General features: G+C 42.5%; 2 protein-coding genes across 3 annotated transcripts in view; both read right to left on the reverse strand.

Moving 5' to 3' along the window:
- Positions 1-1,631: 1,631 nt before the first annotated feature.
- Positions 1,632-10,072, reverse strand: cux1b (cut-like homeobox 1b). The gene is made up of 8 exons (XM_088427780.1): positions 10,054-10,072; positions 3,892-4,086; positions 2,709-2,821; positions 2,524-2,640; positions 2,359-2,442; positions 2,206-2,262; positions 1,809-1,889; positions 1,632-1,700 (listed from the first exon to the last, which is right to left on the reverse strand). Exons 1-8 carry the CDS (start codon positions 10,070-10,072, stop codon positions 1,632-1,634), a joined length of 735 nt encoding a protein of 244 aa, XP_088283906.1.
- cux1a (cut-like homeobox 1a) overlaps positions 4,275-14,821 on the reverse strand; it is an 89,515-nt gene continuing 78,968 nt past the window's right edge. For both annotated transcript variants that reach the window (XM_088426860.1, XM_088426859.1), the window contains 3 exons: positions 14,517-14,705; positions 11,606-11,873; positions 4,275-11,312 (listed from right to left, as the gene is read on the reverse strand). In XM_088426860.1, the coding sequence (XP_088282986.1) occupies positions 10,832-11,312; positions 11,606-11,873; positions 14,517-14,705 (938 nt within the window). In that variant the 3' untranslated portion in view covers positions 4,275-10,831. The remainder of the gene's footprint in view (positions 11,313-11,605; positions 11,874-14,516; positions 14,706-14,821) is intronic.

Here is a 14,821-nt window from a genome sequence, read left to right on the forward strand (position 1 = left end):
ATGATGACATAAGCGCTTGGATACGCCGCGCGCCACTAAAGGTGACGCAGCGGCAGCCTTGCGGGGCGACGCCCACCCGACGGCTCCCCCAAAATAACATGAAGCCATTAGGCCTTTAATATTTTAGAAGGGGGGGGGGGGGGGGCACAATACTGGGAAAACATTCGGGTTAAGAGGTAACTGCAGATGACTGAGATCACGTGGTTGCACGCTCTCATAAATAGGGAGGTGGCTGAATAAATACAAATAAATAAAAATAAAGTTCGGCAGTTCAAGTATTTTTTTTTTCAAACATTAATTACCATAAACTGTTTATAATTCCCTCCAGGCGTAGTTCCGGCTGAGCTTACAGCGCCATTCCCCTGCTAGCACACGAAAGCTAATAGGTAAGCAGAGCTGCGATTCATTTTGTTAGTCATAATTAGCTTTCATTTGATTGGCAGTGATATGCGCCACATGCACAAAGTGTAGTGTGTGAAGTGCTGCGCCCATGAATGAAAATACTTTTACACATGCAGCATGGTGTATAAAGTGCTGCATACATGAATTTTTTTTTTCATTATTTATTTTATGATTTATTTCATTATTTATTTATCATTATTTATATAGAATGAATACTTAATAAAACACATTTTGCTGTGGATTGAAAATGACATCAGGGCTTGTAACTACCAATCAGCACCCAGTTTGCTAATGTCACATGACCAGCGGGTTAGCCCTGATTGGTCGTTACCTGATCACAAGTGAAAGCAAGTGCAAATATGTCTGCACTTTCAATTTTAGACAACCTGAAAATTGAACGATTTACAATTTCCATGACTTCCCATGGAAACTATTATAAATTATGAACAATTATGAATTGTATCTCCGTGTTTTAGCAGCTCTACCTCCACCATAATAGCAACCGCGTCGGAAACGAGATAAATCAAAATGGCACACTTTGCTGCATAGCCTTTATTGGAATATATGTGCAATACAGAGAAGCATGAGTAAAATTACATATAATATTCATCTAAAGATGACTAGCTTCCATAGATGGCGTCTTAATCTCACATTCACTCTTTAAGGAGCTAATTGATTTTTAAATTCTACAACAATCAAGCGTAACAAAGTAATTTGTACGTTGCAAACACCCCTACGAAATTATTTGATAAATCGGAGGAAATAAAGTCAGCTTTGCCCAGCTGACAACACGTTTTTTTTTTCTCATCAGAAAACTCTTCCTTCATTGATACACTTGTTGATATATAGTCAAAATTAACTAAATGACGCAAACTATTATCACGATGCACATTATTGTCTCGCTTATGTCTTGTCTATTTATTGACTGCAACGCAAGAAAGCTGTAAAGAAAAAAGTTAAACGCAAAGCAACACCGTCCTCTAGCGGAGGCTTCCACTAACTGCAACAACAAAAGCAAATCTCGCTTCTAATTCATTTTAAGCGTAAAGGTGGGGGTGACGTCACCGCTTTAGAGGTTTTGGTCGTTCTCATGAAAACGATGCAGATGGTCAGAGTACCTGAGAGTTAGAGAGGAAATAAGGTAATAATCATTGTGCGTAAATATATTTGCAGCTAAAAAAATACGTGAGATAATAAAATAAGAAAGAAAATGTATTCAAAATGGTGTCTCACTTTTTAGCGCAGAAAGCCGAGCAGTCTCTGCCGATGCTCTCGCTCCAAGCGGTCTTGTACAGCACCTGTTCCAAAGTTAACCACAGGTAAGATCAGTTCATCGCATCAATGAACAAACGTTTTTTTTTTGTTTTTTGTTTTTTTTTGAGCAGAGCGGTGACACTTTGACGCACCAAGAAGACCAGACAATGCAGGAAGAGTGTGTAGAAGAACGCCACGGTGCGTGCCACCTTATTGGACAGGATCACACGGCCCTGACGGACAAGAAAAAAAAAAAAAAGTTGCTGACAAGTGTGTGCGTACTTGTTTTTGCCGCAGGGTGAGGACCAAATTCCATTTTTTTTGGGGGGGGGGGGCTTTGAGAAGACCTCTTGCACATTGCATTTAGGTTGATCCCCCAAGTTCAGAGCTTTTTTGAGGGTCAAGGCCTGCTTTTAGAGATTTAGAGTATTTTAAAGTATAGATTGGATGTTAGTTAAGGAAATTATGCCATTGGGATGTCCTTACTACGATGATAAACACACATATATGAGTGTGTGTGTGTGTGTGTGTGTGTGTGTGAAAGCGTACCAGGCTGAGGGTGGCTTTATCCCAGGGGCTGAGACTCAAGTAGCGCCGCTGACGCTCCTGTTGACAGAAATCGCGGCACGTTTGAAGGAATCGTTTGAAAGTGAAGAAAAGTACATTTCGGGGGTTCCTCCACTTTTCAAGCGTGTGATGTACCTTCCTACTGAAGGAAGCAAAGGGGTCCAGCCTCTCCTCGTACTGGGAGGAGTAACGCATCACTGTGTCGTCACTGCCTTGCGCCTGCAGCACAAATGAGACCGGTCGGGGGGAAAAAAAAAAAAAAAGAGCGGGTCCAACACACAACAAAAAAAAGCGCCATACTCTTCCGGCGTAGCTCTGCAGGAACTTGATCTTCTCGTAGAGTTTGATGTTGTCGGCGCGCAGGCTGTCCAGTTCGCTCTGCAGGGCCTGCATGGTCTGTTGCATGGAGCGGCTTTCCTGCAAACCGCCCAAAAGGGGTCACAAAAAGCGTGTCAAGTGTGTGTGTGTGTGTGACGGTGACTCACGGCTTCCAGCTCCTGGTTGCGGGAGCGGAACCGCTCTCGTTGGCTGGAGATGATGGAGAGCAGAGAGTCCATCTGACCTTGGGGCAGCTCGGCATGGACGCTCATGCTTGAATCTGACCCAAAAAAAAACCAAAAAAAAAATCCCACTGATGTTCACCAAGCCATGTAACGAAAGCCTGCTAGCTTAACGCTAACACATTATGCAAAATGCCATTGGTAGGCTACTGGAAATTAGCAACATTCTAAATTGTATCTGTGGACGTAATGAAAGACTCTTGACTTTTTTTTTTTAAGTGTACCTAAAATACTTTAGGTATTTAACTACTAAAGTAATTGATTTTAATGATAAAAAAGTCCGTTACTTGTAATTGATTAAGTACCTTGAAAAATCAATTACTTTACTCAAATACCTAAAGTAATGATAAAATAGTTATTGGCCTAAAGAGGATCTAAAATTTGCCGTTACTAAATAAATTAATAAGTAATCATTTACTTTAGCCACCGTAATCAAGTAGTAAACATTACCTTTAGGTTATCAATAATTTAGTAGTAATCAATTACAGTACTTTGGGTATTTAAGTAATGAAGTAATTGATTTTAGTACAATAAATAAATACATAAATAAATAAAAAATACAATAATAAAAAAAAATCTGTTACTTGTGATTGATTTAGCGGGGAAAAAAACAAACAAAACTCAACCTAAAAATTACCTAAAAGGTGTGATTGATTTTAGTACCTAAAAAAAAGAACAATTACCTTAAGTACTGAAATACTTAAAGTAATTGGTTACTACTTAATCAACGGTATCAAAAGTAATTAATTACTTCTTCATGTATTTGGTAACAGCTAATTTTGGAGCCTAATTTGGTCAAACACTGAAAAAACAACAACCTGTGATTGAATACTTAGGACACCTTAAAAACCATTAAAAAAATATCATTGGGATTTAATGAGTTCAGGTGTCCAAATTACGGCTTGGGGGCCATCCGTGGCCCCTCATCCACATTTTGGGGGCCCAAGCAAATTTGAAAAATAGATTTTGAAATAGCCTGTAATACTACTTAAAAAAAGTAACAACATTTTTTGATGAGTGTTAGAAGTGTGCAAATAATGCGATTTTTTTCTATTCTTATTCTATCGTTGACATGTAATTGCTTTAGTTTCGGATCGACACAACAAACCAGCAAACGTGGCGGTGGCCTCTTTGATGGGCTCGGGGATGTCGATGACTTCGGCGCCGTCGGCCCCGGGTCGGGACCTGGAGGACATGGCCTGGACGGTGCTCAGGTCCTGCTCCAGCCTCACGATCAGCTCCTTCTGCTCGGCGCCGATCCGCACCGCCGCCCCAAACTCCCCCTGCAGCTCGGCGTAGCGACCTACGCGGAGTTTGCAAACATCGTTTTTTCCACATCAACCATTTGGATTTCTCATTTGTCTTATTCGCAAAGCACTCACCTGTGGAAGGGGGGGGGGGCTGTCAATGACATAAACACTCCAACATCTTTAAAAGTAACTTGTTTTTTTTCTCTGAGAATACTTGGAAAAAAAAACTCCCACGGTACACTTTTAGTATTTGTATAAAAGAGATTTACTTCAATTATCACACCTAGGGTGCATGTGAATAATAATAATGATGATGAATGAATCAAATGTCAATCATAACAAATACATTGTGAACGTTTCATACAGTGATATTGCTTTTCAATGTTGTAGAGGGGGGGGGGGACTGTTTTACAGTGCTGAGAACAAACAACATGATACGTTTAGTAAATAGAAAGATATAAAGAAAGCAATGATACATGAGGAAACCAAAAAAAAAACAAAAATGGAGGAAAATAGCATCTCGGGAGTGCTGAGACGGGAAGAGGGGGCGGGGGGGGAGGGAGGGAGGGAGGGAGGGAACCGTCCCTTTTACAGTCATGCACAGCGCACACACTCCAAGCGGTGGGGAAAGCGTTATTACTTCCACGTTGTTGGTGACAGGGTGTCAAAAAAACAACAAACAAAAAAAAGAACATAAAGCCTCAACAAGCATCTTAAAGCTTTCCAAAGTTGTTGGGGGAGCCTTGAAAATCTCTCCCCCGGGTCATTTGGTTGTCAGTCTACACTTGGAGGGGGCGGGGCTACAGGAGGGGGCGAGGCAAGGTAGCAAACAAGGCAGTCTACGCTGAAAGGGGGCGGGGCTAAGAGCGAGGGCGAGGCAAGGTAGCAAACAAAGGTGGACGACTACATCAACTATTTGGCTTTTTGCTTCCTCTTTTTTTTTTGTGTGTCTTACGTTGAAATGTTGAGCGTGGAAAACGGAGCGAGGAACATGACGTCAAGAAAACGCACGAGCAAAAGTGAAGAAGATGGATGCATTGTGCTGTATTTAGGTGTGTAACGTCTACCGAGTGTGTGCTATGCGTACAGCATCGCTGCGTCAGGAGGCGGGGAGGAAAAAAAGTCATTCCTTACAAAAAACCCACTTCATAAGATATATTCTAAAAGTATTAATATTATTACAAAAAACATCTTGAGGTTTCTCTCTTTTTTTTTCTCCGTTAAGTTTTTTTTTTGTTTTTTTTTTCCTGAATAGGGTGACCAGTGCTGCTGTCCAGGCTTCCATCACAATAATATTAAAAAGAAAAAAAAAGAATAAGCACTACTTCAAAACAGATCATACAAGTAAAGCTTTACGACTTCAGAAAACATGATATGATATACAGCATCTGTTACAATGTTATTCAACAGTGTATAGAATCATCTGGATTTTTAAATTTGTAGAAAAATATCTGTGGATCATGGAAAAAAAGTCCTGAATCGTCCCTTCTCTCGTCCTGCCTTCCAAAAAGGAAAAAAAAAAAGAAAAAAAAAAGCACACTGTGACACTAAGTGACTCCGTAGCTACTTGACCTCGACTTGTATTATTTACAATTTCTCTAAGCCTCTCCAAATAGTTGGCACGCGTCATCTCCATACCTGCAGTGACGTCACGACGAACCTGACACGGAACAGAAGGAGAAGACAACCCCGACAACCCCCCCCCAAATGCCCTATGAAATTCAGTGTTATTACAGTGTGTTTTTCGGCGTGCTTCCTCCTTCGTTCTCCTTGTTCGGTATGTACAACGTCAAAGTGGGGGGGGAGTGAGGGGAAGGGGGAGTAACTGTCTGATAAAACCCCAAATGGGTCAGTCGTTAAGAACACAAGCTCATTATCTCCTTTTTTCAGCCGGCGTTTCCACGAGAGAAATCCGGAAGGGAATCGATGCGGAACGGCGACGACATCACAACGTTTCGGTGCCCTGCTTGGCAGTTAAAGGCACAAATCTAATGATGGGGTGGCGTTTTATTTTATTTTTTTTTCCACAAAGGGGAGATGTGAGCCAAGAGATGGCTAAAATGAGTTAAGTGCTTCGTTACAGTAGAGATACGAGACATGCAGCGCGGTCCTTCTGAAGGGACGCGGATGTTTGACACCTGGCGTCCATGGGACAATAATCTGAAGATTTTTTTATTTTTATTTAAATGCAGTGCATTGGATCAGGTTTGACCATATGGACAGAAGTAGTGAGATACGTGGATTAATCGAGAAATTAATTTTTCAAGGGTCTTTACTTCAGACTAAATCTGATTAAACATAAAAATTGTTAGCCTAATAATTACGTGGGCTGGCAAAGGTTGATTTATGTATAAAACAAACATTATACTGGGCTAGCTACAGACTAGCTAGTTTATTGACTTAATTTCATTTAACGTTTAAATACCTTTTTTTTAAATTGTTAGCCTAGCATAGCTGAAACAATCAAAAATGACTTCAGCATTTATGTATATAACAAACGTTTTATCTTTAGTCTACTCACAAAATTGCTGAAGTCGTTACTCGCGTACTGGGCTAGCTAGAGGCTAGATTTTCGTTCATGCTAATTCGCAAAGCTTGAATCGAGACAAAATATTTTTTTCGGTTGCTGTATAAGTGGGTTTTGTTTTCCAAAAGTGTTAAAAAAAAAAAGGACGCCCGCAATTACGAATGTAGCAAGTGTTTAATCTTTCGATTATTAGCATAACTGCCAAAGTTGTTTTTCAGGTACTAAACTAGAAAGAAACCTGTTCAAAACAATCAAAAATGACTTCAGTAACTATATATATAAACATCTAACGAACATTTTTTCGTTAACCTACTCACCAAATTGCTGTAGTCATTACTCGTGTACTGGGCTAGCTAGAGGCTAGATTTTCATTCATGCTAATTCGCAAAGCTTGAGTCAAGGCAAAATATCTTGTTTTTCCTGTTGTTGTACATGTGGGTTTTGTTTTCCAAAAATGTTTAAAAAATGATGCCCGCAATTGCACCTGTAGCAAGCGTGTAATATTTAGATTACATATTAGCATAACTGCTAAAGTCATTTTTCAGGTACTAGCTAGAAACTTGTTTATAGCTGTGCAGATTCTAACGGTAATTCAAAAAAATCTTGTACCGTGGCAAATTAATCATGCATAAAGAAACATTTGACCGTTAGCTTAGCATTGCCCTTCATTTTTCACTTACTAAGCTAGCTAGAAACTTAGCATCAGTGGGTGTTTGCTCAACAAACGGCGAGAGGGAATTTTACTCCAGAAAAGGCACGTATAATCATTATTATTATTATTATTTGTTTGTTTTTTTGTTAAAATATACACACAGTACAGTATACAATACATTTCAAAGGGATTCGACTGCGTTGAGAGTGTTATTTGAATACCGAAACGACAAAACAAATGTCGCTGTTTTGGTAGGTTCCAGAGTTAACGATAGCGTCGATTGCTTTTGAGGAAAGCGTTTGGAGGTATCCCAATACTTTGTCCATATAGTGTCTCCGCAAAATTGTTGGTACCCTTTTGTTAAACAAAAAACACAGTAGCTGAAATAACAGGACTCTCATAATATTGTTTTGTTTTTATAGATGTAATCGCGTAGAGACAGTTGACACATAATTTGACCCAAACTCGACAAAGAGCCTCTTGTTTTTTTTTCCTCGAGAGAAATGTCGACTGGATTTAGATCAGAGCGCAAAGCCAATAAAAATACTAACGCAGGCTAATGTGTTAGCTGCAGTTATTTGGTGTTTATTTCGTTGGGGTGACTTGAGACCGAGACTTGAGATTTGATTGCGCCCCGCTTGCATGCATTGATGACACCCGGTGCCTGATGCAGCAAAGCGACCCCGGAAATAGCCAAGCCTCACATTTCAAGTCCCGTGTTACGTTTGACCGCTTCATGTTTTTTTTTTCCTCTTTTCTGCCCGACAAAAGGGAACCAAAAACTATGCGCGTGAAGAAAACATCGAGCTCGAGGAAGAGGATTCGGGCCGGAAAACCAAATCAGGTGCTTACTAATTATATCCACACCGGCCGTGTTCCCGTTCTGTCGCACGCGGTTATGTGTAAGGGGCGTTCATCACGAAGGGGGGGGCCAAAAAGAAGAAAAACAGCCAAGGTTTGTTTCCGTTTTAGTGTCGGGAGTGCGCGCTTGGTTCTCAACCACTTCCACAAAGAAAAGGCATCCGTTTCCCAGGAGCCCGGGATGCTAACTCCGGCGTAGTGTTTTCCAGACCCTGTCCTACTAAGTGCTTTGCTGTACGGACTGCGATAGATTACAATTCTGCATAATCATAGGCTGGCTCTTCTGTGTGGCCGGGCACAGGCGCTAGCTGGTACGACGTGTCTAATCTCAATTTGGCAGATATGACCTCTTTTCAACATGTATTCTCATCTTTTCATTTGACCTCTTTGACAACGAGCATACACTTGGACCTGATCGTCAAAGTTGATGGCGATAAAAGCGGGGATGAGACCTAGCCAAAGACAATATGCCGCTGAATCATTTTGATATGTCTTTTTTTTTTTTATCCTCGAGCATAATAGCTAGAAGTGGGAGGGGGTGGCCGCAAAAGCGTTATTCGATCGAGAAGGAACTGAAATGACACAACGTTTCATGAATATACAAACAAACGAGAACTAGTACGTCTCTGTAAATATTAAACCAATACTGCCGGCAGTCTATAACGTCTAGTAAAAATGTTACTTGCCCTCAGGAACAGTATAATAATCCCTTACAAAATAGACAACTCAAATCATAAGACATTAGATGAAAAAAATACAGCACCTATAAATAAGCAGAATAAAAACCAAAACTATAAATGCCAAAAAAAAAAAGCAATACAACCGAGCTACAGTAAATCATCGTATTAAACTACGTGGTGGAAGATTAATGTAATGGTAACGCGTCAAACAGCTTAAAAAGAAGGGTGTCAGTTGTGCACTAGTAGTGTGTGCAAGTAGATACGAAGTATGAACCCCCCCCACACACACTCATTGGAAACACACACACACAAACGTACACGCGCAAAGGGGAGGCAGTGGGCTGACAGGCACTGAGGGCTTGTGTGGGACGAGGACGAGGTGATATGCTTTCAAATTTGTAGTGTATACAGTAGAATTGAACGCGGAGAAACAAACAAAAAAAAAAGTCCCTGGATATAGGGGAAAACCTGGAGGAGAGTGTAAGTACTCGCACCAGGGTTGGAGTGAACTCTAAAAAGTACTGTACATTGCCAAAAAAAAAAAAGAAAAGAAAATCCAACCATCAGGAGCTTCTTGAGGGTTTTGATTTAAATTGAACTCTGAGTGAATTGACCTCGACCCTGACTGACATGCAGGCAAATATACAAATGCACATGAGACACACACACACACACGCGCGCACACACACACTTCCTGATTTGGCCTATAAAAAGATGTGTGTTTGTGAACAGGAAATAAGCTGGTAGTGAGCGCACACACACACACGCCCACACACACACCCGAGCAGATCCAGTGCTGGGTCAAATTGACGTGCACAACTTTAAAACCAAAACAAAAAAGACACGGAAAGTATCAGCTACAGTACTACGTGAAATCATCGTATTTTCAACAATGCAACATTATTCCATCCTAATTTGCTTTTTTTTTTAAAGAAATAAAACCAGTAACTTGTTATTCTCTTGTCTGCTTATTTTGTACTAATTAAAATGCTTCCTAAAAATTCCCTATTTTGTTATCTTTAGAGTCAGAAGACTGTGCAATCTCTTATTGGCAACCAAATTGCAATATGAATTCCCCAGGAAAAAAAAAAAAAAAGAAACATAACGAGATGGTCCTTCATCCTTCAAGAAGGACCTAATTCCTTCTCTCCTTCCTTTCGAGACGAGTGTGTGTTTGCGAGAAATTATTACGTGATCCTTCTGGCCATCACATGGCTGTCAGCAGGATAGAGATAGGACAACGGGGAAAAGGAGGGGCGGGAGCGGATACACGACAGGTCAAAGTTCGTACATCAGTTACCATGGCAGCTCAGGCGCATTATTACCTTCTTAGGAGTGAGATACATAAAAAAAAAAAAAAAAAGCGCCAGCAGGGGCGCACTGACACAACCTCTAAAAAAAGAACACACACACACACACACACGCACGCGCACGCCAAGTGAGTGAAAAAGGCAAAGGGTTTGTAACAGTCACTCTACAGTGTGAAAAAAAAATGAGGCGTCTCACTGAGTGAGGGGAGGTTTGTGGACACTTGGGAGGTGAGAAGAACAAACTTGAGAGTTCTTTGCGCTCTCTTCTTATCTTATCATCTAAGCAGTGTGCGTCACTGCCGCGACGGGCCTGGCCCGTCTTTGACCCGGTCCGGGTTCGGCGGCCCCGCGCCGCGGGTCAGACCCCGGCTCGGGACCGACCAGTTCTGGTGCACCAGTGGCTGGTGATGGGGGAGGGGGAGGGGGGAGGTACAGCAGGGCCAGAGGCCAGCAGGACGGCTAAGTGCTTTTTCTCAGTACAAAAACAAAACTCAGTTAAAAACAACAAAAAAAAAAACAAAACAAAAGGAGAGACACTTAAGCTCTCTTATTTTGTTCTTCTAGGTTTTCAGTAATTTTTTTTCTTTTGAAGGGTTTTGCCAACCGCGCTTTCCTCTTTCGGGAAAGCTATGTAAGTAAAAATGGCTGCTGAGCTTGACTTTGGCTGTGTCCACTCTCCAACTGGAACAGAGAAGGAGGGGTCCAAGGTTAGAGGTGGTGAGGTTATGAGACGAGAAGGGGGCGGGGGGTGCGTGTGGGGGGGCGGGGCTAGAACTCCCACTCCGAGGGATCCTCTTTGCTAGCGGCCTTCTCCAGCCGGTGGATGATGTTATTGAGGTTGGCCGCTTTCTTCTTGCGCAGATTGTTGTCCCTGGGGTTTCGGGCCGGGCCGGAGGCCGGGACGTTAGTACTGGAGGCGGAGCTGCCGGGGGACGCCTCCGTCAGGCTGAAGAGCCCCAGTCCGCTAGAACCCGGCGGGATGCAGTCTATCTGGCAGGGGGAGTTATTGGAGCCCCCCGCCTCCGACTCGGCTTCCATGTCGTGGTCTTTGCACGCTCCCCTGTGATCCTCCAGGCCGGCGCCGAAGCCCTGGCGCGCCTCCACCGTGCCCTCCGACTCTGTCCCGTCGCAGCTGTCCCCTTCGCCTGACTTCGACCCGCGGAGGGAAGGGGAGCCGCCCTCGCTGCCGGGCACCACTCCTCCGGCTGCCTGGATTTCCTCGATGAAGAGTTCTCGTCGGATGCGTGACCTGGAAGAGAGGCCCCGCGTCAGTTGGCCGTGCGAATACCGGGGCCCGGCAGATATGGGGTTTTTGAGGCCGAGGCCACTCTTTAACAGGAAAAAAGGAAGGAAAAAAAAATGGCAGAGGTTCTACAACAGACCCCTGTGGCATCCCTTTCCAGACATTTAGGTCAGTTTAGCTAACTTATTCAGTGCGAGATATTTTCAGAGCCTCCTTCACGATAACATATTCTTGAGGCACAGGGATATGAGATAGTGTAGATCATTATGTTTGTTGAAAGTTAAAATAAAAACACCGACCTGTAATTGTGAAACCAGTTGATGACGGTACTGGTCTTTAGGTTGAGCTGGGAGGCCAGCTCTTCGATGGTCTTGGGCGAGGGGTAGGGTTTCTGCTGGTACGCCCTTTTCAGAGCCTCCTTTTCTTCGGGGCCCAGTACCACCCGGGGCTTCTTCAGCTGCTGCTGGGGCCCCGGACTCTGAGAACCCTGCACGTAGTCCGGCCCCGCCAGGGCCCCGTCCACAGAATGCCCGTCGCTCAAGGAGCTTAGCCTCCTCTTCATGTAGGCTGGAAAAAGAGCGAACCGCAGGGTCAAGGAGGTTCTTGCAAAAAAAAAAAAATCACGTTCCATGGAAAGAGTGCTAGATGTACCGCGGCATTGCGATTATTATTGTGCATAGTCCATCTGTTTGAATCTATCTCAGGAGACGGCCATTTTGACTATCGTCATCACATGTAATTCCTCCATTAATTTTTTTAAATTCTGCCTGTTTTTGATGCGTTTCAACTCAATTCCGATTTATCCGATTCACATTATTCCGAATCTAAAACGGTCCACATATTTACGTGAGGAGTGCTTGTATTTTTGGCATTGCAAGAATTTGCGGTTTTCCCACAATTCCCAATTTTCCGACCCAAAAAGTACCATTCAAAAAGTATAATGGGTGATTTGATCATTCATATTTAAACCTTTCCCATTTCACATTGACAACATTTAGCTCATTCATTTCACCTTAGGGATGATTTTTAACATTCCAAAAATTCATACATTCAAAAATTTCCCCCGAATTTGCAATTTTTCACCCCAAATTCCCCATTCATTCCCAATTGGACATTTGAAGCTTTCCTATTCCCAACATTTAGATGACTCATTTCCCGTTAAGATTTTCAAACTTAAAAAATTTCACACATAACAAAATTCCTCATTCGCACCACAAAACCTCTCTAATTGTCACTTTTTTTTCAACTGCAATTCTGAAATTCTTGTTCGTAGTCAAGCCATTACAACTTTCAACTGTTCAAATTTTATTTACCCCTATACGACACAGAGACACAGGCCTCCATAAACCAACAATATGGTGGCAGGCACCCGGAGCTGACGCTAGATGGCGGTATTGCACTTCCCCAAAAAGGTAACAATGACGCCTTGTTGTACGTACACAAAGAGCAGCTGTAGCCGGCTTCCCTTCGGGCACCAGCGGCACAAAATGAACAGTTCACGGCAGCTTCACATTAGTTTGACATTTTGTCATTATTAGTAGAGCAGCAGCGGCGGCGAGGCCCTCGGAGCAAGGTTAGAGAACTAAAAAAAAAAAGGCGAGCTACTACCTCGCGGGCTGGTACCGCAAAGGTGAGGGGCCAAACATGGTTACAGTTCCAGAGCGGGCTGGTGTCTTTCCTCGTGGCTCTGCTCTGGGCCAGAACTATTGCGTGTCGCTCCCGGGATGCTTTAGTTTGGGGTCAATGAACTCAAATGAAGCTTAAAGGAGAGTGACCCCCAAAGTGGCATTGCTTTGATGCCTGGCGCAGGGGTTTGCAACCCACGGTTCAAGAGTCGTCCGTGGCTTTTTTATCTTTCCGCAGTGGCTTCGAAATAAAAATTCAGGACATCGAAATTTATAATGGCAAATATGAAAAGCGTGGTGCTGCTCTTGTAATATTAAAAATGCCCCCATTCAAATCTTTTCTTTTCCATCGATGGCTTCCGGTTGTTAAGTATAATTACTTTAAGTTACTAAGTACAATAATAGTCATTTCAGCAATACTACTCAATTACGTTAGTCATCAAAAGTTATCTTTTACTCCAGGCTGTTAAGTACTAATTACTTTAGGAAATTAAGAAGAAGTAATTCATTTCTTTTTTTTACTTTAGTCCTTAATTACATTAAGTAATTTATTAGCATTTATTTATCTAATGTAAATCAATTAATTTAGGCTATTAAGGTCTATTACCTGTATGTATTAAGTACTACTGTAATACGCTTTTTAACTACTTACTTAAGTAATCAAATACACTGGTACTTAATCATCTAAAGGAATCAATTACTTAAGGGCTATTAAGTACCAATTACTTTAGGTAACTAAAACATAATGTATTCCTTTTTTATTTTAGTTTTCAATGACCTACAATAATTGCTTACTTTTATCTGAAAACATTATACTACTTAATTACCTAATCAATTACTTTTGCGCTTAAAAATCTTAATTGAGTAGTTTTTTTTCATTTAGTACCAACCATTTTAGACCTCCCTTTAACACTTTTATATATATATATATATATATATATATATATATATATATATATATATATATATATATATATATATATATATATAAAATAAATAAAAAAAGATAAGCCACACTGGACTAAAAGTAAAGTTCAAGAAATACGGAACTTCCTGTATTTATAAAACTACAGCCAAACAAATGATCCGCCTGCAGCCCCCCAAAAATGCAAAGGAAAAAGCCAATAGCGCGAATCCTCACTATTTGACTTGAGGATCGCCGACCCGGGGGCGGTCGGCATCTCCCAAAAAGAAAACAAAGAACCTCGGCGCCGCAGCGTTGGCGAGAAAGGACCCGGACGCGATAGAGGCTGGGAAGAAAGATTAAAAATCCGAGTTTATAGACCGCTGATTATTGCGATGATGACAATGATGAAGAGGAGCGCTGATGACTGTGAGTAAGCAGGCCCGCGGCGGTCCCCGAGCTGTCACATCCAATCGAGGACGTGATGCCCGCCGTCCCGATTGCTACTGACATCACACCAAGATGACTGTGATCCGCACAACATGCTCGGCGGTCCCGCACAAAGGAGACGGTCCGCGCACATTCAAACGCACTTTCATCTGCGTGCGTTTAGCAAATAAACGCATGTTTGAGCGGGTTCCCGTGCGCGTGCCTGCGCCCGGTCGAGCTTTTCAAACGCACCTTTCTTCTCCAGGCGCTTCATGTCCATGAGTTTCTCCACGCTGTGCGGGTCCTGGAGCCAGAGCTGCATCCGGACAAAGGGCTCCCTGCCCTTCAGGCTCAGCTTGTGCCAGGGTTTGGGCCTGGCCAGCAGGTCGGAGACGGAACCCTGCGTCAGACCCAGGATGGTCTCCCCGAACAGGCGCTGGCCTGGTTGGGATACGAGAACAGGAACCTCAGCGCCCATCTTAGAAGGCGTCGCTCATTTACTAAACGAGGGTCCTAAAAATCAATATACAGGGCTTCATATATATAAATATGCATAT

This window comes from Hippichthys cyanospilos, chromosome 11 (assembly GCF_059441005.1).
Source record: "Hippichthys cyanospilos isolate Australia breed blue-spotted pipefish chromosome 11, RoL_Hcya_1.0, whole genome shotgun sequence".
Lineage (NCBI taxonomy): Eukaryota > Metazoa > Chordata > Actinopteri > Syngnathiformes > Syngnathidae > Hippichthys > Hippichthys cyanospilos.